Source organism: Marmota marmota, unplaced genomic scaffold (assembly GCF_001458135.2).
Source record: "Marmota marmota marmota unplaced genomic scaffold, marMar, whole genome shotgun sequence".
Classification (NCBI taxonomy): domain Eukaryota; kingdom Metazoa; phylum Chordata; class Mammalia; order Rodentia; family Sciuridae; genus Marmota; species Marmota marmota.
Window position 1 is genome coordinate 785,264 of NW_025999977.1, and position 25,486 is coordinate 810,749.

The 25,486-nt window shown below is 49.7% G+C and overlaps 1 protein-coding gene across 4 annotated transcripts in view; it reads left to right on the forward strand.

The window, feature by feature from the left end:
* The window catches only part of Sfxn5 (sideroflexin 5), a 113,592-nt gene that overhangs the window by 69,165 nt on the left and 18,941 nt on the right, over nucleotides 1–25,486 (forward strand). For 3 of the 4 annotated variants that reach the window (XM_015479514.2, XM_048804113.1, XM_048804111.1), the window contains exons 10-12: nucleotides 85–175; nucleotides 16,581–16,696; nucleotides 18,815–18,900. In XM_015479514.2, the coding sequence (XP_015335000.1) occupies nucleotides 85–175; nucleotides 16,581–16,696; nucleotides 18,815–18,900 (293 nt within the window). Of the gene's footprint in view, nucleotides 1–84; nucleotides 176–16,580; nucleotides 16,697–18,814; nucleotides 18,901–19,033; nucleotides 21,064–25,486 lie in introns of those variants that run through there. The other variant, XM_048804112.1, reaches the window with a different exon arrangement.

The window sequence follows — 25,486 nt, forward strand, 5'->3', positions numbered from 1 at the left end:
AGAGCTGCTTTTCCTCCAGTTCTGCCCTTTCTTCCCATAAGCCATTGCAACTTTTTCTGTTTTTTGTTTTTTATTCTTTCCAAGGTGGGCCTTAATGTCCTGGTTCAGAAAGCCAACAAGTTCACCCCAGCCACCCGCCTTCTTGTGCAGAGATTTGTACCATTCCCTGCTGTAGGTAAGAGCTGCATAGTGCATGGATCTGGGCAGTGCTGCCCTTGGGTGGGTGGGACCATGGGGCTCCCAGCCAGCAGGACCTACAGCCCTTCCACACCTCTCCTGATGCCTGCAGGGGTTCTGCTGGGGGAACTGGAGTGAAATGTGTGCAGATAGAAGAAAGGATGACAGGGCTTCCCTGCCCAGCTCCATGCTGAAATTCTACATATTACACAGGAATTCTTTTTTATTTTTATTTTTTTCTTTCTTTTTTCTTTTGCAGTAGTAGGAATTGAACCCAGGGCCTCAAGCATGCTATGCAAGCACTTGACCACTGAGCTACAACCCAGCACTCTTTTGTTTTCTTGGAGGTCTGGGGGTATAGCTCTGTGGTAGATTGCTTGCCTAGTATGCACAAGGCCCTGGGGTCAATCCCCAGTACAATAATAATAATAATAAATTTTTTCAATAGTTTTTTTTCTTTCTCAGCATATATTTTTCAATTGAAGAAATATATTAAACAATAATAATGATAACAGTTTGAGAGGGTCTTGCTGAGCTGCTGAGGCTGGCCTTGAACTTGAGATCCTGCTGTCTTGTCTCCCGAGTAACCAGGATTACAGATGTGTACTGCTACATCAGTAAGCATGGATCTTATGGGAATTCTTAACCTGGGGTCCCCAGGCCCCCAATGCTCAGTAGACATGATACAGTGGATCCTGTGAACTTGTAAAATACTTACCCTGACCATTAACAGAAATGTAGCATTTTCTTCCATCATGAATGCACCCAGCAAACCACAGTAGGGAGCAGGACCAGTGGCTTTGTCACCAGTGGAAATCACAGATACTTATGGGACACAGTTGTCACTTGGAGATCTTAAAACATTGTTTATGCACTACAGTAATTCAGAATATTTGTATTTAATATATACATTGCTAGATCTTATTTTCAATTCATTAAAGAACACATCTAATACCAAATCACAATTTAAAGATTTTTAATAACTTGTTTTAATATAATCCCTTTGTAATCCTTTGAATTTTGTTTTATGCATTTACAAACAGTTGTCTTCTTCCTCTTCCCCCTCTCCTCCTTCTCTTCCTCCACCTCCTTTTCCACCTTTTACTTTTTGGGGGCACTGGAGATTGAACTCAGAGGTGCTTTAGCATTAAGCTACATTCCAGCCCTACTTTTTATTTTTATTTTGAGTCAGGGTCTTCCTATTTGGCTTAGGCTGGCCTTGAACTTGTGATCTTCCTGCTTGACCTCCTGAGTTGTTGGGATTACAGGCATGTGCCACCATACCAGGCAGGAAAAATGACCCTGAGAGGGGTATGTAGGCCTAATGTTACTGTCAGAGAGGTTCCTGGCACAAAAGAAGGTTGGAAGCTTTTGCCAAACCCTGGAAATGCCACAAATCCTGGCCTGGCTCTTAGGAAACCTGAACTTTATTTGGGGAAAGAATACCTCTTTAGGTCTGACTTTGTTAAGTCCCCAAAAGTGGAACATTTTTCAAAGTGAAATAAACATCTAGAGCAGGACAAAAGCAGGGCATGACTAGTTGTCAAAGGAGACATTTAAGCAAGTGCCCAAACACTATCAGAGTCCCCCTCCCCACATCTGGTGCCCAAGGACAAATGTGGCACATGGCCTGAGGTCTCATGACCTCCCTGGTACTGAGGTTTGGTCTGAAGAGCCCAAGCTTGTGGCCTTGACCCTGATCTTCACCTGAGGGGTCTGCTTCCCCTTCTGTTTACCCACTCCTATAGCCCAGAGCTCTGGGAGAAGCAAATAAGGCAACAGACCAGATTTCATTGATAGTAAAGTGTTTGGGGGCACCTGTGAAGCCCCCGTGAGAAGGTGGGAGATTGTTCCTGGGCAGCCCCACCTCCTCCATGGCCCAGAGGCTAATGAACTCCCAGAACCACCCAGCTGAGCCTCTGCAGACGCAGATAATTGCTATGGCAACTCCACACTTTTAATGAACTCAGCTATTTCTGTCATGGGCCATTAATGGAATACCTCTTTAGGTCTGACTTTGTTACTGGACCTAATTGAATAAACGTGGCTGCCCAACTGGTGCTTTTGGCCATTGGGGTTGAAGGATCAGAAGCAGCCTGAGAACCAGCAGCTCCCAGCTGCCCTGGACTGGATCTAAGACTCCACACAGATGTAATCTGTCCTTGAGCCAAGCTTCAGATAACTTTGCCAGGGGCCCTTTCCAGACCTCTCTGCTGCCATCTTGCTGGGTAACCTTGAGATGGTTTTGACCTCTCTGGGACTCCTTAAAGAGGAGAGGCCCTTCTTTCAGTCTGAGCCTCTGGCGCAGTCTGACTCCCCTCCCAGCTTCTCATGGGGAAGGAGTCTTCGGCTCCCTCACACAAATCCAGCCATGGTTAGGTGTCTTGAGATCCCCCAAGCTCCTAGGCAGTTGCACAAGTCATCTGCAGCATGGCTTGCAACCTTGCTAGTCCTAGCTTGCCCGGAGAAGCAGGCCCTTCTGCAGCCCAGGCCCATCTGCAAACAGGCACTGGTCAACTCCCCCAGTCAGGGCTGACACCATGCTATGGGAAATGCAGTGGAGTGCCGCACCCTCACCCACCAAGGGCTGAAAAACCCCCTGGTCCTCTTAATCCAACATCCAGTCTCTGCACCTGGCCTTCTCCACCTTTCCCCGGGTGCCCCTGCCCAGAACAAAGCATCTCTGAGCCACACTGCAGGCTGGTAGGGCTTGATTGGCCCTACTTTCTAAGACAAGTGAGGCTGGAGCAGGCTGAACCACAGGAAGGCTGCTTACAAGCTTGCTCAGGATGTGCTTCACCTCGTAAAGTATCCTTTGGGCCCTTTGGGCCACTGGCACCATAGGGGACCACACTCAATGAGCTGTGGGTGCACATTGGAAGTTGGGAGAAGTGGGTGGAAGTGATCAAATGAAGCCTTGTGTTGGGGGTGGTGTGCCTGCGTGTGTAGGGTAATGGGGGGTCCTGAAGAGCAGTGTGCCCAAGCTCAGAAGCCGCACCCCACTCCCACTCTCCTGGGCAGGCTGGGAACAAGGAGGCTCCCAGGAATCAATTGCTTCTTCCCCCTGCTCTGTCCTGCTCCTCCAGGCTCCTCCCCAGCCGGAAGCCTGGGAGGTGAGGGGAGATATCTTTTCTCTGCTCCATGATATTGAGAGAGAGGCCTGAGACACCTGGGTACAGGACACGAGGTCCCTGCACCTGATTCCATTGCTCCCCATCCTTCCTCTTACCCATGGAGTCCCTTGCCACTGGGATCTCCCCGACGGTCACCAGAAGCCTCCTCTGGGTTTGCAGAGCCCAACACTCCCAGGAACTGCACACCTCTCCTCGCCTCTCCAGCGGTGTTCTTCATTTTGTGCTGGGAGGACCTTAAAGCCATCCTCATTTTACAGAAGCATAAGTAAATCCAGACTCACTGAAAGTTATATTCTAAATTGACCAAACCCCAGGCCTACCCAGGGCTACTTCAAGCCCGTGTGGATAACCCTGTGCCTCTGTCATGGAGAAACAGGGATGTGTCCAGAAGTGGCCAGGGCTACTCAGTGTCCTGCCGGGAGCATTCCACCTCCAGGTCACCCAATTTTTCAACTGGGGCTGTGTGTGCCTGTGCACGTGTGTCCACCCACGTGTGGCTGATGCACGTGTCCGTGCTAACTATGTGGGAAGCCTGGGATGCTCGCTGCAGCCACCTCCCTCCCTCAAGGTGGTTTCAGAGCCACGCTGTGGCCCTGGTCTAGAACGGCAGTCATGTGGGAAATCTTGGTTTCTATTTATACATGGAGATGTTAGGAAAGACGGTGAGCCCAGGAGCATGTGTGTTGGCATCGAAATCGATTGGGGACTGGTAATTAATTTGTTTAGACCTTAATTAATTCTCCAGTTCTTTCTTATTTGTGGACTGTCACGCTTAATTGTGTTCAGGAGCTTGGGCTGGGAGCAGGCCCTCCATTAATTGACGTGTGGTTGCTGTGAGGTGGAGTTAATGGTTTGGGAAGCCGGGCAAACAGTGTAATTAAAGGTCGATAGAGGAGACCTCGGAAAAATACACACCCCCAGGCCCAGGAGCAGGCTCCATTCTAGGGGAGGCAGGCCCCACAAACACAGCCTTTCAGTGAGGACTTGGGGAGGGATAGTAGGGAGGTGTTCCTAGCAGGAGGGAGGGCCCTGTGCGGATCCCATGAGAGGGTCAGTGGCCAGAGGAATAGACACGCTTGTCAGGAATGGGCAGAGTGGGGCTTTAGAGAGTGGGAGACCCCAGGGGTCACCTTGGGGAGCACATCTCTAAAGCTCACACCTCAGGCTCTGTGGATGTGGATATAGGCGGGAAGCCCTGAAGGTCACCCCAGGCCGCCTACCTGTGTCACATGGAGAAGGGGACACCAGTAAATGCCATGGGCTAATGAAGACCCCATCTGGACCGTGGACTCCCATTGCAGGAGGCCTGAGCCTCAGCATCAACCTGCTGATCCCCGTCTATAGAATAACCTTCTCATAGGAACCAATGAGAAATGACCTCTTCTGGTGTCTTCACCATATTTTGTTAAATGTCAAACATATTTCATTGCCATGAAAAAAAAAATCTCTGCTCCTCAGTGAGCAGGGAGACACTCAGGCGTCTGGGAGTCCTGGAGATCTGTTTGTTCACACCAGGGCACAGGACACCGGGTCCCTGTCCTGTGCCTGCTCCCTGCCCCCTTTGGCCCCCAGGCCACATAGGTCTTTATGTCCTTGATTTCCCCTGCTCCACTGCCCCTCCCTGTGCTCAGGCCACCTGCTGGTCTCCTCTAGGAGGTGGCTACGCAGTGCTGCCTGAGCCCCGGGGTCCAGACAGGTCAAAGCACAGCTCCCAGCCTGCAGCTCCACTGTCCCTTGGCCCCTGTGAGTAGGAGACAGCAGGAAGCACCCCTGGCAGATGTGTCCTAAATGCTGTGACATGTGCGCCCTTCATTGAGGTCAGTGGTGCTTCCTATGGCATCTCTGGCCCTTGAGGCTCCTCTGGAAGCCACAGTCCCTTCTCTGACTTGCTCTGTTCTTGCCCTTGCCTGCTCCCCAGCAGCTGTGGCAACTCTTGTGACCCTCCCCTCCTGCCTCTTGTGGGCCCCAGTCCTTTGCCCCTGACCCTGCTGGCCTAGAAGGCCACTCTTCACCACTCTTCAGCACTAGCCTTGGCTGCCAGGTATTTGTGATTTGGCTCAGACACCACCTCCTCCAGGAAGCCCTCCCTGGTAGTTTCATTCGGGGTTAGGCTGCCTCCATCTCTCCAGGACTGCCTCTCACATGTCCAAGTTCGCCGCTCTCATCAGGCTGGGTAACCCAAGGCAAGGACAAGATCTCATGGATCACCACCCCCCAGGCCCCTTGGAACCCAGCACACAGTCAGTGCTCAATGCAGGTTTATTCAATGATCAAACAAGTGCTTTACCACAAAAGGATTGAGATTGGGCACTCGCAGTGGAACTTCACCCTGATGACACTGGTAACTAGACTCTATCTCCCTGGATACTTATTCTGGATTTTCTTTTTCATTTTTTAAAATTGTTTTTGAGTATTCTGGTTGTGTGTGTGTGTGTGTGTGTGTGCGCGCGTGTATTGTGCATGCACGCGTGTGCATGCGTGTGAGTTTGCACCTTCACCTACATCCACTCTTTCAGTCAAGCAGAACTAGAGAGAATGATCAGTGAACCCAAGATTTAACAGTTCACCCAGTGTGTATCTGACCTTTCCGGACCATGCTTGCCCCATCCATGATATGGAGCTTCTAGTAGGCGTGGTGGCACATGCCTGTAATCCCACCAACTCAGGAGGCTGAGGCAGGAGGATCACAAGTTCAAGGCCAGCTTCAGCAAGTTAAAGCATGGGCCCTAAGTGAGACCCTGTTTCAAAATAAAAAGTAAAAAGGGCTAGAGAGCTCGGGGGTAAAGCGCCCCTGGGTTCAAAAAAAAGAGGGGTGGGGGGATACTAGTATCTTTAAGCAAAGTTTTCGTGGGAGTTAATCCTATCCAGCTCCCAGCACATCATGAGCACCCAATAACTGTTAGTCCTCCTCCAGCTCCGTTCCCCTCCCCCTGTCCCAACCAGCATGGCAAGAACCAGAGAGGACACATACCTGCCATAGGGGAACTTGTTTAGGAGCAGGGGTTGTCAAAATCTTGAAATGCTGCAAAAAGCAAATGTTCTAGTGATAAATACTATAAAGTTTCATAGAGGATAAAGCCTGTTAGATATTATTTCTTTTCTTTTGGGGTGGGGGGTTGGTGGGTGCCAGGGATTGAACTCAAGGGCACTCAACCACTGAGCCACATCCCCAGCCCTATTTTGTACTTTATTTAGAGACAGGGTCTCACTGAGTTGCTTAGCGCCTTGCTAAATTGCTGAGGCTGGTTTTGAACTTGCAAACCTCCTGCCCTCAGCCTCCGGAACCTCTGGAATTGCACATGTGTGCCACCGTGCCTGGCTTATTAGATATTATTTCTAAATCAGCTTCCAATGCTTCCTAACATGAACTAAAGCATTTAGGTTAGATTATTTTTGAGACAGAGAAAGATCCTTAGACATCAAAGGGATGTGCGGACATGGTGACGTGGCTGTTGAGGAGCCACTGAAGGGTGCTCTTGTCGGAGCTTCCTGGAAGGAGGGTGGGCTGGGCTGGCTGCCGTAACAGGGGACAGTCTCACAACCATCAGGGGCCCCAGTGTGTATCAGCCCCCAAGAGGACATTAGCAGGGAGTCCCAATCAGCCATGAGGAAGTCTCTAGTAGTGTGGCCTGGGGCGCTATCTTCAGTGCTGTCCCTATCCATCATGTTGTGATTCTCTTGGACAGGGGAGGTTTGTGGCTCACATTCAGGGACAGGGACCCCCAGCCTGGTAGGGCTGTGAATTCATGAGTGAGAGTACATATCTAGAAAGGTCTGTAGAAGGGGGCTGATGGGCTCTCACAGGTTTGGCGTGAGGTATGCCGTTCAAAACAGTGTAGCTGCACAAATGTTAGGGCACCAATACCCTACTTGGCTGAAGGACTTAAGATGAAGAGTTGGGGCCCCTGGGAATTTCATGGACTATATGCTCAGAATGCCTCCCTTCTGGCTCTGGTGAGGCTCACTCAGATTTCAGCTACATTACCAAAGGTAAAATGTGCAGAACCGCTGGGTACCATAGCACATGCCTGTAATCCCAGTGACTCTGGAGGCTGAGTCAGGAGGATGGCAAGTTCAAGGCCAGGTTGGATAACTTAGGGAGACCCTGTCTCCAAATCAAAAAATAAAAAGGGTTGGGGATGTAGCTCAGTGGTAGAGCCCACTCACCTCTACAGCCCTCTGGTTCAATTCCCAGTATTGGGGGCAGGGAGAATGTCCAGAAAGGAGGAGTCTGTATCCAAGTATCTCTGACAAGTAGGAGCCCAGCAAGAGAGATAGAACCTTCTGAAAATGTGATAGTCTGTTATTGGAATGAGTCTCTGACCCCTGGGATTTAGGGAAATATCTGATTAGCAGACTGGCTCAAAAAAAAAAAAAATGTGAGGGGCATTCACATGTGGCCGAATCACCAGTTTCTGGGCAGCTTGCCCAGGACCTGGCATATAGTAGGTGCTCAATAAATATTTATAGAACAAATGGCCTTCCAATTCAGAGATTTTGTAATTCCTAAAATCCAGAAGGCAGAGAAACCCAGAGGCAGAGAAGATGAGGCAGCACAAGACCAGGGGAAGGGTGGTGATTATAGTTGGGAGCAGGAGACTGCCAGGAAAGGGTGGGGCATGTTGGGGCCTGGAGTACAGGTTTAGGGTTTGAGCTTTATCTTATGGCTAAAGGGAACCAGTGCATAGTCTCAAAGGAGGGAGCAGCTGCGACAAGAAGGAGCTTTTCAGGAGATGAATGTGCTAGCAGGATCTTACATTAAGAGATTCCAAACTTCAGAATCAGCCTACTCCTAGATTTGCAGGCTGATTTTTCAGTCCAGAAATTCCCAGTCCTGAGTTGGTGACACTTCAATATGGGTTGTGAAACTCTCCCCAGATTCTCAAGCTATTTAAAAGAAAATCTGTGCCATTTAGCACTGCCGCTCAGATGGAGTAACGGAATATTGTGAAATGAAGCAAATATTAGGGTATACATCTTCATTGGGTAATCATCACTCCTTTAAATCGGAGGGGTGTATCTTGCTGTGATTTGCATGAGAGAGAGTGTGTGTGTGTGTGTGGGGGGGTGATGTGCGTACGTGTGCACTTGTAAATGCATAGGTCATCTCTGGAGGACAGGAGAACCTGGAGAAGGGGGGTGAAGGTTCTTAGGAGAACCCTAAGAATCAGGGTTGGGAAAGATTTATAGCAAATATTCACACTTTTACACAATTCGAATTGTTTACTATGTGCACGGCTACCTGCAAAATAGAGGAAGGGAGGGAGGCAGGAAAAGAGGGAGGAAGGGAAGAGAAAGAGAAGGGGAAGGGGAGGGAGCCCAGCAATGCCAGACCATCCTTCCAGATGAGGAAGTAGAATCTGCTAGAAGTCAGTTTGGACCTCAAAATGGGAACTCAAGAATTCTGGGTACTACTGTGGTACTTTGCTTAATAAAAATGGCTCCATTTTTTTTTTTCTGATAATATGATTTTTTTTTCTAAAGTTAAACAGTCATCCAGAGATGAGTTTAATGTATCTCCCTCCAAATTCAAGTAAACATCTCAAAGTATATAAGTCAGTGCTTATTTATTATACCTAAATAAATACAAATGAACATAAATGGGATCAAATATGAACACAGTAAATTGCTTTATGCTCTCACAATAAATTTTGGATGTCTTTCCATGGAAGTCTTAAAATTCCAATTTATCCTTTTTAAACACAGAGGTAGTTCTTTCCATGGCAATTTTTGAAAATTATAAAATATTTCAAACACAAGAAAAAATGAGGAAATAGAAAAACAAAATGATAAGTGTGCTCAAAACACTCTGTACTCTCTGCCTTCTTAATTTGGGTCTCTTCTCCCCAAGGATGGCCGTTGGCCTACAGCCTGTGTATCCTTCCCATTTAGGTTTTTATTTTTTATTTTTGGGGTGCCAGGGATTGAATTCAGGGGCACTCGACCACTGAGCCATATCCCCAGCCGTTTTGTGTTTTATTTAGAGACAGGGTCTCACTGAGTTGCTTAGCACCTCACTTTTACTGAGGTTGGCTTTGAACTCGCAATCCTCCTGCCTCAGCCTCCCAAGGCACTGGGATTACATGTGTGCACCACTGTGCACAGCTAGGTTTTTATCCTATGTGCATGTGTCTCAAACCATCAACGGTATTTTGTCGTTGTTTGTTTTGTTTTTGTTTTCAGTGCTGGGGATGGAACCCAGGGCCTCACGCCTGCTAGGCAAGCACTCTACCACTGAGCTGTATCCCTAGTTCTTTTTACATTTGTATTTTGAAACAAGGTCTCACTAAAATGCCCAAACTGGCCTTGAACTCAAAATCCTCCTGCCTCAGCTTCCCAAATAACTGAGATTACAGGAGTATGTCACCACACCTGGCTTGTTTTTATATTTTTAAACATTTGTATTCACTATATGATACTGTATATGTCCTTTTGAAACTTGCTTTCCATTGTGGTTTTGAGATTTTATCCATGTTAATATGTATGTGTCCATTTCAGCTGCTACAGATGTTCTCCTGTTCTACAGGACTATCCACAGTTGATGCATCAGGATGTTTAGGTTGTTACACACAGTCCTGCTCAAACAACCTTGTACATGTGTCCATGTGCATGTGAATGGTTTTTTCCTGGATAGGGATTATCAAACCTTCATCTGTATCATGTCCACCTAGGAGGCTTAAGAAAAAAAAGAAACCCATCTGGGCCCGACACCATGTGACCAGTGTTGTGAATCCAGGGTTATGCACCTAAAAGTGGAATGAGTGTTGGAGGGTGTGCCCTTTAATTTTCCTGGAGATTGCCAAATGGGCACACTGGCTTTTACTGAACCTGCAGGATATGATCTTATGTTTCTTATGTCCTTTTCAACATTTGATATTATCAATCTTTTAAATTTTTTGTCTATCTGAAAGGGTTTGTTTTGTTGTCTATTTATTTTATTTTATTTTTTGCAACACTGGGAATTAAATCCAGGGGTGCTCCACCTCTGAGCTACATTCTCCAGCCCACTTTATTTTTTATTTTGAAACAGGATCTCACTAAAGACCCATACTGGCCTTTAACTTTTGATCCTCCTGCCTCAGCCTCCTGAGTTGCTGGGATTATAGGCATGCATCACCATGCCTGGCTTATTTCTCAATTTAATTTGTGTTTTTCCAATTCCCAGTATGGTTTGAATCTTTTCTTAACTTATTGGGCATTTGGGTTTCCAAAAAGAAGAAAGCAAGAAAGAGATCTCTATTTCATATCAGATTCAAAAATGAATTCCAGATAAAGACCTAAATGTGAAAAGTAGAATTTTTAAATTTTTTGAAGAAAATATGGATGAACATCTGAGTAGAATTTATTTATTTATTTCTCTCTCTCTCTCTCTCTCTCTTTTTTTCTTGTGGTACCAGGAATTAAACCCAGGGGTACTTAACCACCAAGCCACGTTCTTACCTGTTTTTGTTTTGTTTTATTTGAGACAGGGTTTCGCTAAGTTGCTCAGGACCTCACTAAATTACTGAGTCTGGTTTTGAACTTGTGATCCTCGTGTCTCAGCCACCCAAGTCTCTGGGATTACAGGCATGTGCCACTGTGCCCAGCTCTAAAATTTCTTAATAACACAAAAAGCATATAGAAGGAAAAGAATTATTTATTTCACTACTTATTAAACTATGTGACAGAAGACACTATCAAAGAAGTGGCAAGTGTGGCTCACACCTGTAATCCCAGCAACTAGGGAAGCTGAGACAGGAGGATTACAATTTCTAGGCCAGCCTTGGAAATGTAGCAAGACCCTATCTCAAAAATAAAACAAAAAGGATTAGGGATGCACCTCGGTGGTAGAAGGAACTTGAGTTTAATCCCCAGAATGGGAAACAACAACAACAAAATTCACAAAAACAAAGTGGGAAAAACAAACCATAGGCCACGAATAGCTTATAAACTATTTAACCAAGGAGGCTCAATCTCTGAAACATAAGAACTCTTGCAAATTTGCTTTTTCTTAGATTAATTATCGGTCTTTGGCTATTGGTCAGATTGAGTTATGGCTATTGGTTTTTTGTACTCATATTTATAAGCAGTTTACTGTGATTTTTGATCACTGCACCTTTTTCTTAATTTTCTAAAGTTCTTTCTTTATCGTGTTGATGTTTTTGGCTGAAGCCCAAACCCTCCACTCTAACTAGCTTAAGTAACAAAGGAATTTATTACTTTACAAAGGGCAAGTCTCGGGGGAGGCACCCAGGCCGGCCCCATCTTTCTTCTGGCTCGGCTCCGCCAGTGCTCATGGGCTTCTTCTTCCAGTTAGCTCCTCTCATAGACCTAAGAAGGCAGCAGCAATTCCAAGCATCACCTGGAGACCCAGCAGTCAGAGGACTCGACACCGTGTCTGCTGGCTACCCCTTCTCAGATGGGAGGAGACTATTCCCAGTCCCAGGAGGCGCTTCTCATTGGCTGGGTTTTGGTCACGTGACCCTTCCTGGCCAATCACCCTCAAGGGGAGGAGTATTCCTATTTGGACTAATCTTTTGGAGGTAGAATAGCTGCTGGGTGTCAGTCATGTCTTAAATTTAGTGGCCCTTTGTTTATCATGTAAAATAAATATAAGTATCAATGTATATTTCCCCAGTTTCTTTATACTATGGATTAAAAATAGATCTCGTCTGCCATGGATGGCTTTCGAGGGTAATTATTACATTCCATTGTTTAAAAAAATCAAATAATATGGAAACATTTAGTGTAAAAAGTGAAATCTCTCAATAACCCCCGAGTCTCAAATTGAGAGCCTTTTCCAAGGGCAGCAGCCTGGGGTGGCTGTGAGCCTTCCAAAGTGTTACCTGTGGATTTGTGCACACATAGATGTGTCTATAGCAATTACAGGGTTTTTACATACAGTAAATCATCATGCACACACACTCAGTAGCTTTTTTTCACATAACAATTTGTTTTGGAGAACTTCCCATGTGAGTTCCCTAATGGTGGACATTTAGGTTGTTTCTAATTATTTGCTCTTACAAACAGTGCTATAATTAACATCCTTGTAAATGTCTCTTTGTGCATATGGGCAAGCATTTCTTTAGGGTAGCTATCTATGGTTTGGCAATTTCTACTGCCTTTAATTGCATTGCCTGGTATCTGGCAGACGATCTTCTGCATGTACAATAACTTTTCATGTCCTTGCACCATTATAGTGTAAGTTTTAAAAAGATGTTTTAGGCAACAATTAGGAATCTAAGTTTAAGTTCAAATTCTGTATGGATTGCTGTGGTCGGCTGAGGTGACACTTGAATGAAGAGATTCCTCTACAAGTAGCTAAGTCCTTACAGGTACAGGCAATGGTTTGGGGTAGCAGGTAAGATCCCCCCCACCAATGTCCCAACATTGACAGTAAGGCACATCATGATTTTTAAAACATTAAAATATGGGGAAATGCATCTTAGAATTGAGGAGTTATGATATCTCATTTTTTCTCAAATCAGTAGAGCACTGCTCCACCTGTGTTTGAATGAGCTTCCCCCCCCCCGCCCCCCGTGAGTGGATACTGCCGCGGCTCTCCTACCAATCTGTTTGCAACACAGGTGTATGTGTTGAGGGACCAGTTCACGGCATTCACCTATATGTTGTCTATTCTAACCTGGTGGGGGCAAGCTCCCCTGTAGCCTTCCTTCTGAGAACTTTTGCTCATGTTTGTCTACTGCTCCTCCCTTTCCCCCATGCTGTCCCTGTTACACTGGGTGCTTCATTAACTGTTCACAATCTGCATGATTTTGCATCGCAATGGGTTGGATGTGAGAACATCTGCAGCAGTTGAGAGCATATTTTGCTCAGGACTTGACACTGAGTTTGCTATCAGCATGAAGCAATCTGTGTGTGTGTGTGTGTGTGTGTGTGTGTGTGTCTCTCTCTCTCTCTCTCTGTATCTCTCCCTCTCTTGTTCCATGACATCTCCTAGCATTGCTGCTCCAACATTAGTTACGCCTGAGTCTTGAATGGTGTCAATCTGAGTTGAAAATGTGCCAGTCTTCTTAACATTATCACTAACAGACTGCTTAATTAACCTGCTGATACTGTCAATAGTACATCTTGCTGGTATGTCAGAAAGGAGACCCATGGTTGCATTCTCTCTCTCTCTCTTACACACACACACACACACACACCTTGCTTGGGCTCTGAATGCCTCTGTCTAGAAGCTGGACTTCCCAGGAGTAGACTAAGAGGGACCTGGGAAGATTTCAAAGGAAGAGGTACAGCAGAATTAAAAGTTCTCGATTAAATCATGGAAATGAAATCACAAACAGGTCACGGTCTCATTGCTCAAAGGCAGGAGTAACTAGTAGCTTGTATGTATACAAGCTACTAGTTGGACCACCTGTGTACACAATCAACAGAGAGATGATGGACGTACACCCTCCACACAGGCAGTAGCCCATAGGCAGTTGTTCCCAGAAGGGGCCTGAGAGCTTCCCCCGTTTTGTGCATTAGAGTTTTCTTTTTTTCCCAATCCAGCTTAGATGAGGCTGGTGGGCATTGTTAGTCCCCAGTAGTGTCCTTAAAGTGGCTGTCTGTGGGGAAGGAAGGAGGCTGGTTTCCTTCAGTGCTGCTTCTTTTGTCTCACGTGGATTTTAATTTGAAACTAAGTCCTACTCTGCCCTGTGAGCCCTACACTCCACACTTGGGAATTTCAGAGAGTCAGTGAGATGCCACAGTGAGCCTGGGACTGATCCATCACCACCCCAAGTCTACACTCCTTCTGATTTGTCTCCCCCAGACATAAACTCACAAAATGGGGACTAGAGACATTTCGCCTGTCCCTGGCTTCCTTGACCGGCATGGGTACAGGTGCAGAGGCTGGCATTTCATGTGAACATAATCTGTGCCCAGGGATCCCTATATGCTGCCTCTCCTTTTATACTCAGGGAGGCCCACTGGGGGAAGTGGGGGCAGCTGCTCAAGTTTTCACAGAGCTGGCCACCCTGACCTTAAGGAGATGCATGTTCCCTGGATCATGGTCCTGTAACTTTGCCTTTCCTGGAACATTGTGGGTGCAGTGGCATTGGTGATGGAAGGCATTCTCCAAGGGCAGGGATTGATGCCTTTCAGGGCAGAAAACCCCACTCTTCCTTCCACTGGTTTTTCTTGGCTCTCCTGGGAACTGAGGGCCTGGCAGCCCCAGGGGCCTGGGGATGCAGAACATTCATACTGCCACTAGAGGGCGTCCTACTAACACAGAGGCCCAATGCCAGCTTCCCTATGCCACCCTGGGGGTACCTTTCTGAGCCCTGAGCCCTGGGTGTCCTGGGCCTGCAGGAGCTCACTTTTGGAGATAAGCAGAGAGAGCCAAATTGAAGCCCAAGCCCAGAAAGCCCCCAACCCAGGCTCCCAACCCCTCCTCCAGGTCCTTTCCTGCTGCCCCAAATCTCCTTTACCTCCAATTCACCTTCCTAATTCCGTCTCTGGCTGTGGTTAAGACAAGGATTTTTGCCTGTCAACATGACTTGGGGCTGGGTAATCCTTTGTCATGTGAAGGTGTCCTGTGCATTGCAGGGGTGTAGCAGTATCCCTGATCTCAACCCACTAGATGCCAGCAGCAGCCCCACCCCCAACCCCACCCCCAACTCCAGATTATGAGATAATAAAAAGCATCTCCAGATGTGGCCAAATGTCTCCTAAAATCACCCCTGGTTGAGAGCCAAAACAGGTGAGCATGTCTGCTGTGGGGACAGGAGGGGCCCAAGGCCTGAGTCCCAGCCTTAGGGGGTCTGCCCATGTTAGCATTGCCGAGTGTCGTGTGGCAACAGTAGAGATGCTCAAAGATGGCATATGTGCTCCAAATACATTGTACTGCTGAATCTGCTCTCCTGCTTTTCCTCCCCAAAGACTGCAGAGCCTCTCGGTCTTCGCCTCAGTTTCTTCCACCTCCCTACTTGATTGAAACAGGGGACTGAGGCTAAGAGACCCCAGGGTCTCAAGTCACCCACCCCTCATCTGCAGAGCTCTGTCTCCCAGCTGTGAGCACCCTGGACCTCGGGGGCCCCCAACTGTTGGCTCAGGCCCCAGGAGCATCTGTGGGCTCCCTCCCACTCCGCCAGCTCACTGGGCCCCGCTGCTCTCCAGCTCCCCAAACCCGGGTGCCCCCCCACTGGAGTGGGGGGAGCAGCAGGTGCGGATGCTAATCAGCGTTCACAGCCCAGAACTGCAGTCGCTCCCAGGCTCACACACTCCCCAAAATTAAACACTCATTATACAAAATTAATTGACATTAATTAGCAAAAATTAAAACTTTAAACACAGCAAGGCGCTTTGGGGGGAGGAGTGAAGCAGGCGGGCTCTGCATTTGTCACCCCCCACTTCCCACCCGCCCACCACCCTCAAGTCTCCCCATTTCCATCCTGAAGCAGGGCTGCATCTACACCCCACTATGATGAGTCCAGGTCTGGCCTTGTGCATCCCAGTGAAAGGGAGCAGGAAAAGGCACCCTGCTGTAGGCACCAGCTGATCTGGGGCCCACAGACGCCATATCTAGTGTTGAACTTAGGAGCCAGGAAGCTCCCCTCAGCGCAGGTCTCCAAATCTCAGCTGAGACAGGGAAGGGCATGGCCGAACAAAGGAATTCAAACATTGGAAGAACTGTGCTGCCTAGTCCCATGGGTACCCAAAGGTTGAGGCCTTGTAGTCTTTCTGCTCTGTTCCACTTTGCTGTGTGACCTCATATAAGTAACCTCCCCCCCCCCCAGCCTCAGTTTTCCATCCATATGATGAGGAGGTGGTGCTGGGTGAGCACTGAGGTTCCTGCCGGCTTTGGCACCTGCTGTCAGGGATGCAAATCTCTCTGGGAATTTGATTCACTCTGAGGCACAAGGGACTGAATGTGGGGACTGATATTTTGAATGGATGGGGTAGCCCATGGGGCAGTGTTCATGATGGTGGAACATCAGACTCCAGGGGGATGTGTCTGGAGGCCAGACAGCCCTTGCAGATGGGCGTCCACTGCACCTGCCTATGGGGCCTGGCCCAGAGGACAAGAAAGCAGCATTGTCCCTAAGTCCTGAACGGTTTCCCCCCAACATCCATTATTTTCCATCTTTGCTCACCAGGTTCCCAAGGTCCCCAAATCCCACACCAGGCTGATAGGCAAAGGGGCAATAGAACCTGGCCTGCCCCGACCTTCTCAGCCTTAGCACTCATTCAGGACCCTGTGGCTGGGGTGTGGAGGCCTGACAGTGAGGAGGGGGTGGCACCCGCAGGTGCAGTGCCATATCCCCTGCACCTCTCTCTCTCCAGCCAGTGCCAACATCTGCAATGTGGTCCTGATGCGGTACGGGGAGCTGGAGGAAGGCATCGATGTCCTGGACGCCGACGGCAACCTCGTGGGCTCCTCCAAGATTGCAGCCAGACACGTGGGTAGCCTAGGAGCACAAGGGACCCTGGGGGGCGGGGATTGGTTTTGCCCTCTTAATGTCTCCTCCCCACCCACTCCCACCTGCCATCTGTCCCCCTGGACACGCCTTTGCTTCTCTCCAACCTCTCCTCCCATCGCCACTGTGAAAAGTCCACAGTTCTTGTCCCAGTCCCTCAGGACCCAGGTCCTCAGATGAGGTGTTAATTGATGAGGGCAGAGGAGACTCCCCCAGAGCTTTCTCCCTGTGCCCAGAACCCAGGGCTCTGCTGCCTGGGCCTTCACTCTCTTTTGGGTACAAACAGGAAGCAGGAGGAGAGTGGCACTTCTGCAGCACACTTCTGGGACCCCAAACCATGAGCTCTGGGATTCCAGGCTTGCAGAGGCCTCTGGTGTGATTTGGAGAAGAATGTTTTGTGACAAGACCATCCCCTCACCTCGGTTTCACTAGCCCCGCCCACTCCAGAGCTGTGATTGAAGAAACAGCACCCTCCGCCATGGGCATATTCTGTGCATTCCCCACCTTAGCCTTCCTCTTAATGGTGGTCTGGCTCGTCCTGCTGCCCTGGGCTCTGTCCTCAGTGCTGGGGATGAGCAGTGGTCAGCCATGAGGTAGCTGAGCCTTCACCTGCTCCTGCCACTGTCCCTCTGTAGCTCCCACGTGGGACCCAAGTCTTACCTCTGCTCCTGAAGCTTTCTCCAAAAGCCTTTCATCTGGGGAGAGCCCTCTCTCGGTCCTCATCCTCTCCCCAGTGGCCACCAGGAAAGTCAGTGCCCATCTGGGGCTAGGGAGAGACACAGATGAGGTGCCATGCCAACAATGTGTCCTCTGCCCGTTGCCCTGGTCCTCAGCCCTCTGTCCTTCTAACACCTTATTCAGGGCCTGGAGCATCCTCTCGCTGGCCTCCCTGATCATGAAGAGCACAAGTTCTTAGGAGAAGCGTTTAGCCCTGAGCCTATCAGGGAGGGGATTTAGCCTCAGTTTCCTACCTGGCCCCAGCTCCTACCTCTACTCTATCCTTTCCCCCCAGCCGCTCTGAGGGGGGCAACTGTGATACCCCCTCATGGGCCCACAAGCAAGGAAACCCCTGCTCTTCTACAGCCCTGGGCTTTCTACAGACTAACCTGGTCCATTCCTTGCTCCAGGAATCTGTGGACTGTGAGCCCTTCCTGGAAACTCCTCTCAGGATGGGAGTCCCTGGGGTTAAAGAGACTTCCCCAATGGCCATCCAAACACAGAACTGCCACTGAGCTTAGCCCCAGTCTGTGGCCTCACAGGAATGCTAAAATCAAAGCTCAGGGCAGATCCCCAATGGAGACCCTGCAGGCACTCCACAGAAGCATGTATCCTTACAAAACTGACCTCTTGTGTCTAAGAAAGACTCAACCAGCAAGACCTGGTGGTGCATGTCCATGATCCCAGCGACTCCAGAGGCTGAGGTGGGAGGATTACAAGTTTAAGGCCAGCCTCAGCAAATTAGTGAGACTCTCAGCAACTTAAAAACACCCTGTCTCAAAAGAAAAAATAAAAATAGCTGGAGGTGTAGCAGAGTGGTAAAACACCTGGGTTCAATCCCCAGTACCAAAAAAAGAAAGACAGACAGACTCACCCAGAGCCAGGAGACACAAGATGTTCTGCATCTTTGTCTTTAAGAGATATCAAATATTAAATTAAAAAAAAATAAGTAAACCCCGAATCTCTGTCCTCCCTCGGCCATGGCTCAGCATGCCCCTTCCTGCTCCTGCTTTGTGAGCATCTCGGGTCCTCCATATACTGCTCCTGGGCCACTGCACATCCTGGGCTGAGGAGGCTGTCCCCTCACACCCAAGGCACCTCCCTGAGCACCAGTCCCTTCCTGGGGCTGCTTCTGTCACTGCCCCGCCCCCACATATGGTAGGTGACAGGAATCTGCTCTTTCCAAATGTGCATGGTGAGAAGCCAGAGGTGGCTTTTTCTGCTGTCTGGAGTACGGCTTTGTGAGCGATTCCATGAATAATTCCACGCTGCCAGATGTGCTTAGCAGCAGCACACACACCTAGGGCTCAGGGTGGGGTCTGTTGCCAGGTGGCTGTCCCCCACCCCAGATGCCCCTCTCACCCCAGCCTATCTTACCCTCAGGCCCTGCTTGAGACGGCGCTGACACGAGTGGTCCTGCCCATGCCCATCCTGGTGCTGCCCCCGATCGTCATGTCCATGCTGGAGAAGTGAGTTGGGCAGCCAGGACTGGGGGGCCTCTGGGGAGGGGGGAATGGGAGGGTCTAGGGCAAGGGACAAGGGAGCCACTGGCAGCCTGCTCAGTTTGTTCCAGGGGTGAAAAAGATCCTGCTCTATTTTCAGACTCTCCCGGGCAGTGCTGCTGGAATCCCGGGAGAATTCGTGGACTTGTCTTCTGCAGGCCTCATGCTAGGGGCTGCGAGACACAGCCTACGGACAAGGCTGGCCTGCCCTGACCAGCCAGCGGTTCAGGGGTGGGGGCAGAAGTCTGTGTGCGTGATTGTGAGTGTGCGTGTGTGCAGGCACACAGGGCCTTCTGAGTGAAGAGTGCGAGGCTATTGTGAAGGCAGTCTGAGGATTCAGGTAGGAAGACTAGATCTGGGGCCAGTGCCAGCCCTTGCAAACACCTGTCCTGAGGCAAGCCTTGGTTTCTCCACTGGAGAAAACACAAGTAATAATAACCTCCCTGCCCCACCCACCCTCAGAAGGATGTTCTAAGGACATATTTGTCATGACTGTCAAGAAATAAGGGAACATCATAATACCAATAACAGTGATTCTGTTAATGAATGAGTGTGAAACTGAATCACAGAGACTGATTGAAATCTTGCTGCAGAGACTGAGTAGAGGGGGCAGGAGGAACGGCCTACCTACTAAGGCCTGGGCAGGCCTGAGGTTAGGGGAGGCTCTTGCCTGGAGAATAGCAAGGGTGGGGGGCTCTAGGTGGAGGGAAGCTAGAGGGGCAGAGCCCTGTAAGGTAACTAGGTAACCTTGTGAGGTAACCAGGAGGAGATGATCACTCCCTCCCTCCTGGGGGCACTGACATGGGGTCCCCTAAGGCAGTGATGGAGAATGGGGGCAGTGTAGGATAAGGAGAGGATACAGGGCACTCCATGTGGGTTCTGGGACAAAGGCTTCTCCCCAGATTTCGGACCTTCTTATTCTTACAATTCTAATGATAATATCAACTAGCAGTTATTACTATTATTACTGTTATTGTTGTTGTTGTTTTATGGTGCTGGGAATCAAATTCAGAGCCTCATGCATGCTAGGCAAGTGTTCTACCACTGACCTCCACCCCCAGCCCACATCAGCTAGAATTATTAAGCACTTACTACATCCTAGCCCTCTCTCAGTGGGCTTTCGAGAGGCCCCCCTGACCACCCCATTAAGAAATCAGCCTCTATCGCTCCCTCTGTCCTCTTAAAGCCTTTCCTATCTTCATTGCAGTTATCAATGTCTGAGATTATTTATCTAGTTGTTTATTGTCTTTCTGCTCCCCTAAAATGTGGTCTCCTTGAAGGCAAGTAAACCCCCTTGCTTACTGCCCTGCATTTGATCTAGCACAGTTCCAAGCACAAAGTTGATGTTCAGGAAGAATTTGTTGAATGAGTGAGTGAATAAATGCTCTCATCGACACCTCCTAACAGGGCCATGAGGTATTATGATGTTCCCATTTTACAGATTTTAAAAGGAAGGCAAAGAAAGTTATGTGGTCTGCTTCCCTTTGCATACTAGGGAAAGGCAGGGCCAGGACAGTCAGGAGAATGGCTGAAGATCCTGGGCCATTTCTACCACGCTGGCTGCCTCTCTGGTGTTCAGGTCACACCACATTATCAGAGTCTCCTGCCCTGCATGGAGATGGGGAAGGAACAGATTTGGGACCTGGCTTGGATGCCTGTATTGTTACAAGGGAGATGGGCAAGACCCACACAGGTCAACAGCAGATGAGACTGAGCCAAGGTGACCTTGAGAGGAGGGGGCACTGTGGGTCCATTAGCAAGGTGGGCTAGTCTCCAAGGAGAGCTGCGCCTGAGCCTGAGAGAGCAGGATAGGGAGGGCTGAGCAGGATGGTGGGCTGTTGTGCAGACACTGAGGAGTCCCGCCTTGCTGAAACAAAGTGCATTCACTGGGGCCCTGGGTGCCCAGCTGAGGACATGATCTCTCTCTGGCTCTAGAAGAGAGCAGAGCCTCTGGGAATATCTGAACAAGGGCATATTGAGTGTTGGGATCAAGAAAATGGCAGCCAGAGCTGGATGTGATGGCACAGTCCTGTATCCCAGGGGCTCCAGGTTGAGGCAGGAGGATTGCAAGTTTAAAGCCAGCCTCAGCAACTTAGTGAGGCCCTAAGCAAATCAGTGAGACCCTGTCTCTAAGTAAAATATTTAAAAAGGGCTGGGGATGTGGCTCAATGGTAAAGTGCCCTTGGGTTCAATCTCTGGTACCAAAAAAAAAAAAAAAGCAAGCAACAAAAATAAACAGGAAAACAATCTTTTTTGTGTCCCTGACTCTATCATAAACTGAGGTTGTCTCCAAATACCATTGACTGCAAATACACACAGAGATAGGGGCAAATGAGGTTGGTAGGCTATCTGTCTAGGAGGCCTCTGAATCCTGAGCCTCGGAACTCTGAGGCGGTTTCACCTGGCGCTGGTTGCCGATCGCTCGCACCATCTGGTGAGACAGAACACTTGCTGGACAAGTTAAGCAAAGAAGCTTCGTTAGTCACAGATAGGCTTCAAAGGACAATGGAAACTTAGGGCAAGCTGGTCCCCCAAGGCTCAGGGAGGATGGAGTCACATCTGCCTGTGGCTCATGTCACAGCCCAGGGGATGGCTGGGCTAAAATGACAGGGTGTTCTGTGGTAGGCAGAACAAGCAATGGAGCCCAGGCTGTAGCCCTTCCTATCTCAGGATGTTGCCTTTCCAGCACATTCTACAGGTATCCTGAGGACCAAAGCAGAGGAGAGAGAAAGCTGATTTGGCCAAAGCCATGGGGGGGGCCTCTCCTTTGGCAGGAATTTTTGGGAAGGAAACATGGTCTGTGATGCCTTCCCAGTTTGCATCTGTGTTGAGTTTGCAGAAAGTGGTTAGTGTTCCATGGGTTTGGGAACCTAAATTTAGTTTTGGGAGTCACAGGAGGTGGCATGGAGATTATTCTAGCTCTGGACCTCTCCAGCCTGGGATCTGCCTAGTGTCTGGGATGCCACATGGTCTGATTAAATTCAGGGTCCAAAGAAGCCTACCTGGCAGTGAGAGGTTAGCTGTTGGGTACTTCTGGAAGACTTGCCAGGGGTTGGTCCTTCCCTGGAGCTCCTGGGAGAATCTCTAGGGAGAAGAGAGTCCAGCCCAAATTGCCCCAGTAAAATCAAGAAGAATAAGGCCCAGTGTGTGCCCTCAACAATTTACTGATCTCACACCTACTGCAGGTCTTCGTGGCAGGAGCGGCAGGGCGATGTAGCAGGGTGAGCTGAGACTTCCATTAGGAAAATGAAATCTAGGCCCCTCCTGCTCCACCACTTTCTGCCATTTCAATGTGGTCACAGAGCTTCCCTGGACCTCAGTTTCCCAGCTGGAAAATGAGGACACTACCCCTTCATCACTTTGCTCTTTGGACTTTGCATTTTGCACCATCCGATGCTTTTTGGCTCTTTGCGGGGTGGGTGGGGCCCTGCCATGCACCCCATAGTCTTTAGGTGCAGGGGACTGGTTCAGGGCCTCTACTGAGGAGGCTGCTGGGAGGGGCAGCCCCCACCCTCAGGGAGCCCCGCATGGGTGAGGGAGTCCGGACAGCCAGAGAAAAAAAGACAAAAGAACACTTACAAAGCAGCCTACTTGCAAATTAATGGAGCGCAAACTAAAACTGCGCTCCAAGTGCTGAAGGAATGCACAGCAATGGGGGAGACCAGCTGTTGTGTGGCAGCCGGGACTGGGACCCGACTTGCCTCTGGCCTCACTTTATCCTCTGTAGCAGGAGCACTCAGAGCCAAGGAGCCTGGGCTTCTTGCTAGGGTAAGAGAGAGGTGGGAACTCTGCAAGCTCCACTGTACTTGACTCTTGAGATGAAAAGGAAAAGTCTCAAGTCAGAGGCAGAGGAGCCTCCACTCCTGGCCCAGAGGCTGCTCTCAAGGGGGTGCAGGCAGGAAGGCAAGCAGGTGTCCTCCCCTGCAGCCTTCACCAACCAGAGCTGGGATGAGCCCCCCAGATGGAATCCCCCCATCTCAGAGGCAGGCTCCTGTGCTGATCAGGAGAAGCAGAGCAGGGCTCACTTCTCCCAGACCCTGGGATGCACCTGGAAAATGCACCAGGCTGGGTCTAAGCTGGGTGGGGGGTGCCCAGGCCACACCCACAGTGGGTCCCTGAGTCCGCTCCCCCATCTTCCTTCATCCCTGGGATCCGGGTCTTTCCTTTCTCCAGGCATTCGCACATCTCTCCATCTGCATATTTTAACTCCCCCAGCTGCCTTTCCAATCCCTCCCTGCCATTTCCCTCTCCTCCCCTCCCCCGCCCTGCTGTGTTCACTCTGCCTGCTCTGGGCTGGGACTCCTCAGGCTTGGGTTTGGCTGTAGCCTTGGGCTTGCCTCCTTCCTGCATTGAGATAACAGGCCTGGGGCTTCCCAGACTCCCTGCCCAGAGAGACTTAGGCCAGCTGCCCCATGAGAGAGGAGCCCAGCTCACAGCCTACCTGGAAGGGAATCTATGTAGTGTTGTTCCCACCACCTCCCTCAGGAAGTCCCATGGACTGAGCCGTGATCTGCCCCTTCACCTGGTGACCTGCCCCTTCACCTATCAGGGAGGCAGCCACACTCTCCGTGCCCTCAGTGAACCTCAGGCCCGTGCCTCCAGAAAATTCATACCCTCCCATCTCACCACCTGAGCACGAGGCAGTCCCACTGTCCACATCCTGTGTGCTAGTTTGGACAGCAAGGCCTGCGGCCCACCTCATGTTCTACTCCAGAAGTTGATCTGAGCTGGAAGTCACCTAAGGCTGGTGTCAGCCTTGCTGCAGCCCCTCCACGTCTCCTGAGAAGCCAGGGGTCCTTGGGCCAATTACCGGGAAGGTGTGGACTTCATATGACACGAGGGAGAGAAGGGGTGCTAGCCTCCCAGGGGTCTGAACTTGACCCAGGCACCTTAGTTCTGCTCCTCTTGGTCCTGTGGAAATCCCCCTCTCCATAGTTCAATTTAGGCTTAACTTGAAGCTGAAGATCTTAGGTTCTGAGCAGGTGCAGGATCTCACCTCCTTCCCACACATAACATGGGCAATATCTACAGCAATAATGACGCTTACTGAGGGCCAGGCTGGGCTGATCCTTTTACTTGAATAGAATTGATAAATAACTGAATCTTTATTAATACCTAAGCAGAAATATCTGGGGCAGAGTTTCTCAGAAGTGTGTTCTGGCGATCCTCTATTTTAGATTCATGTGGGGTTGTTTAAAATGCAAACTGTCAGGTCTAATACCAACTGAATAAGGACCATGGGATTAAGGAACCCTTGGACGTTTGCTTTTTTAATCAGCTGACCAGAACATTCCAACGCACAGTCAAGTTTGAGAACAGCTGCTCCCAATTTTGTTCAGGGCCAGATGCCCTTGGAATTCTTGATCTAGAAGGTGAGGGTCTTACAGCCCCCACACTGGGTCTCTGCCCCAGAGGGTCCCTGGTAGTCAGCTTTCCATTACTGTAACAAATACCTGTAATAATCAATTCATAAAGGGAAAGGGTTTACTTTGGCTCGTGGTTTTAGAGGTTTCAGTCCATGGTTGGTGGACCCTGTTGCTCTGGGCCTGTGAGGACACAGCATGTCATGGCAAAAGTACGTGGCAGAGCAAACCTACTCCCTTGTGGCCAGGAATTGAAAAAGAGAAAGAGGAAGGGGTGAGGCTCCCCTTGTCCCTTTTGAGATCACCACCCCAATGACTGGAAGACTTCCCACTAGGCCCAAGTCTTAAAGTTCCTCTACCTCCCTCTAGTTCCAAGCTGGAGACTAAGCCTTTAACACATGAGCCATTAGGGGAACGTAAGACCCAAACTTTAGCAGAGGCCTCTCACCTACCCAGGTGTGCTCCAATGGAGGAGGGGCAAAGCAGCCCTTCACACCAAGAGCTGGCCGTGTGGAGGGCCACGCAGCTACAGCTACGGAGGTCAGATATAGTGCCCACCTAACATCCTCTGGCTAATAGTCCACTCTGCTGGCATCCCTGGGGCCTCCCCAAGTGAAGTGTATTGGTCCCCTCTGAAGGGGGAAAGCTCTGACAAACTTGGGATGGTGCACTTGCCAACTGGCATGGCCCCCACTCTGCCTGGGGAGCCCATTCTGTCCTGGAGCTGCAGTACCCCAGGCCTTGGAGGGGACTTTTCTTGCCCATCTCCTGCCCAGAAATCCCACCTCCAAAGTCTGCCATAGGGAGCTGGTGCCAGTTGTGATAAGCTGAGGATGAAATTGGCAAAGGGTCCTGAAGTTGGGAGCCAGGAGCAGCCCAGGGTGACAGCACTTGCCGGGATCAGGAGTGCAGGAAGCAGCCCTGTGGCCTCATACAGAGGTGGCCTTGGGTTTGGGCAAGTCCGTGGCCTTCTCTGGATCCAAATGATGAGGTGGTCCTCGAGATGGCTTCCGCTCAGTAGAGCAGGACCTCCCCTTCCAGGCTATATGTGTATGTGTGCCCATGCGTGCAGATGCTCTATCTTCTCCCCTGGATGCCACCTACTCCGGTTTGTTTGTTACTTGAGCCTCTGAGGGCCATTTTCCACTCCTGCCAGTCTCCCCAGGGGCAGGGGGCCAATAGCCTTCTCT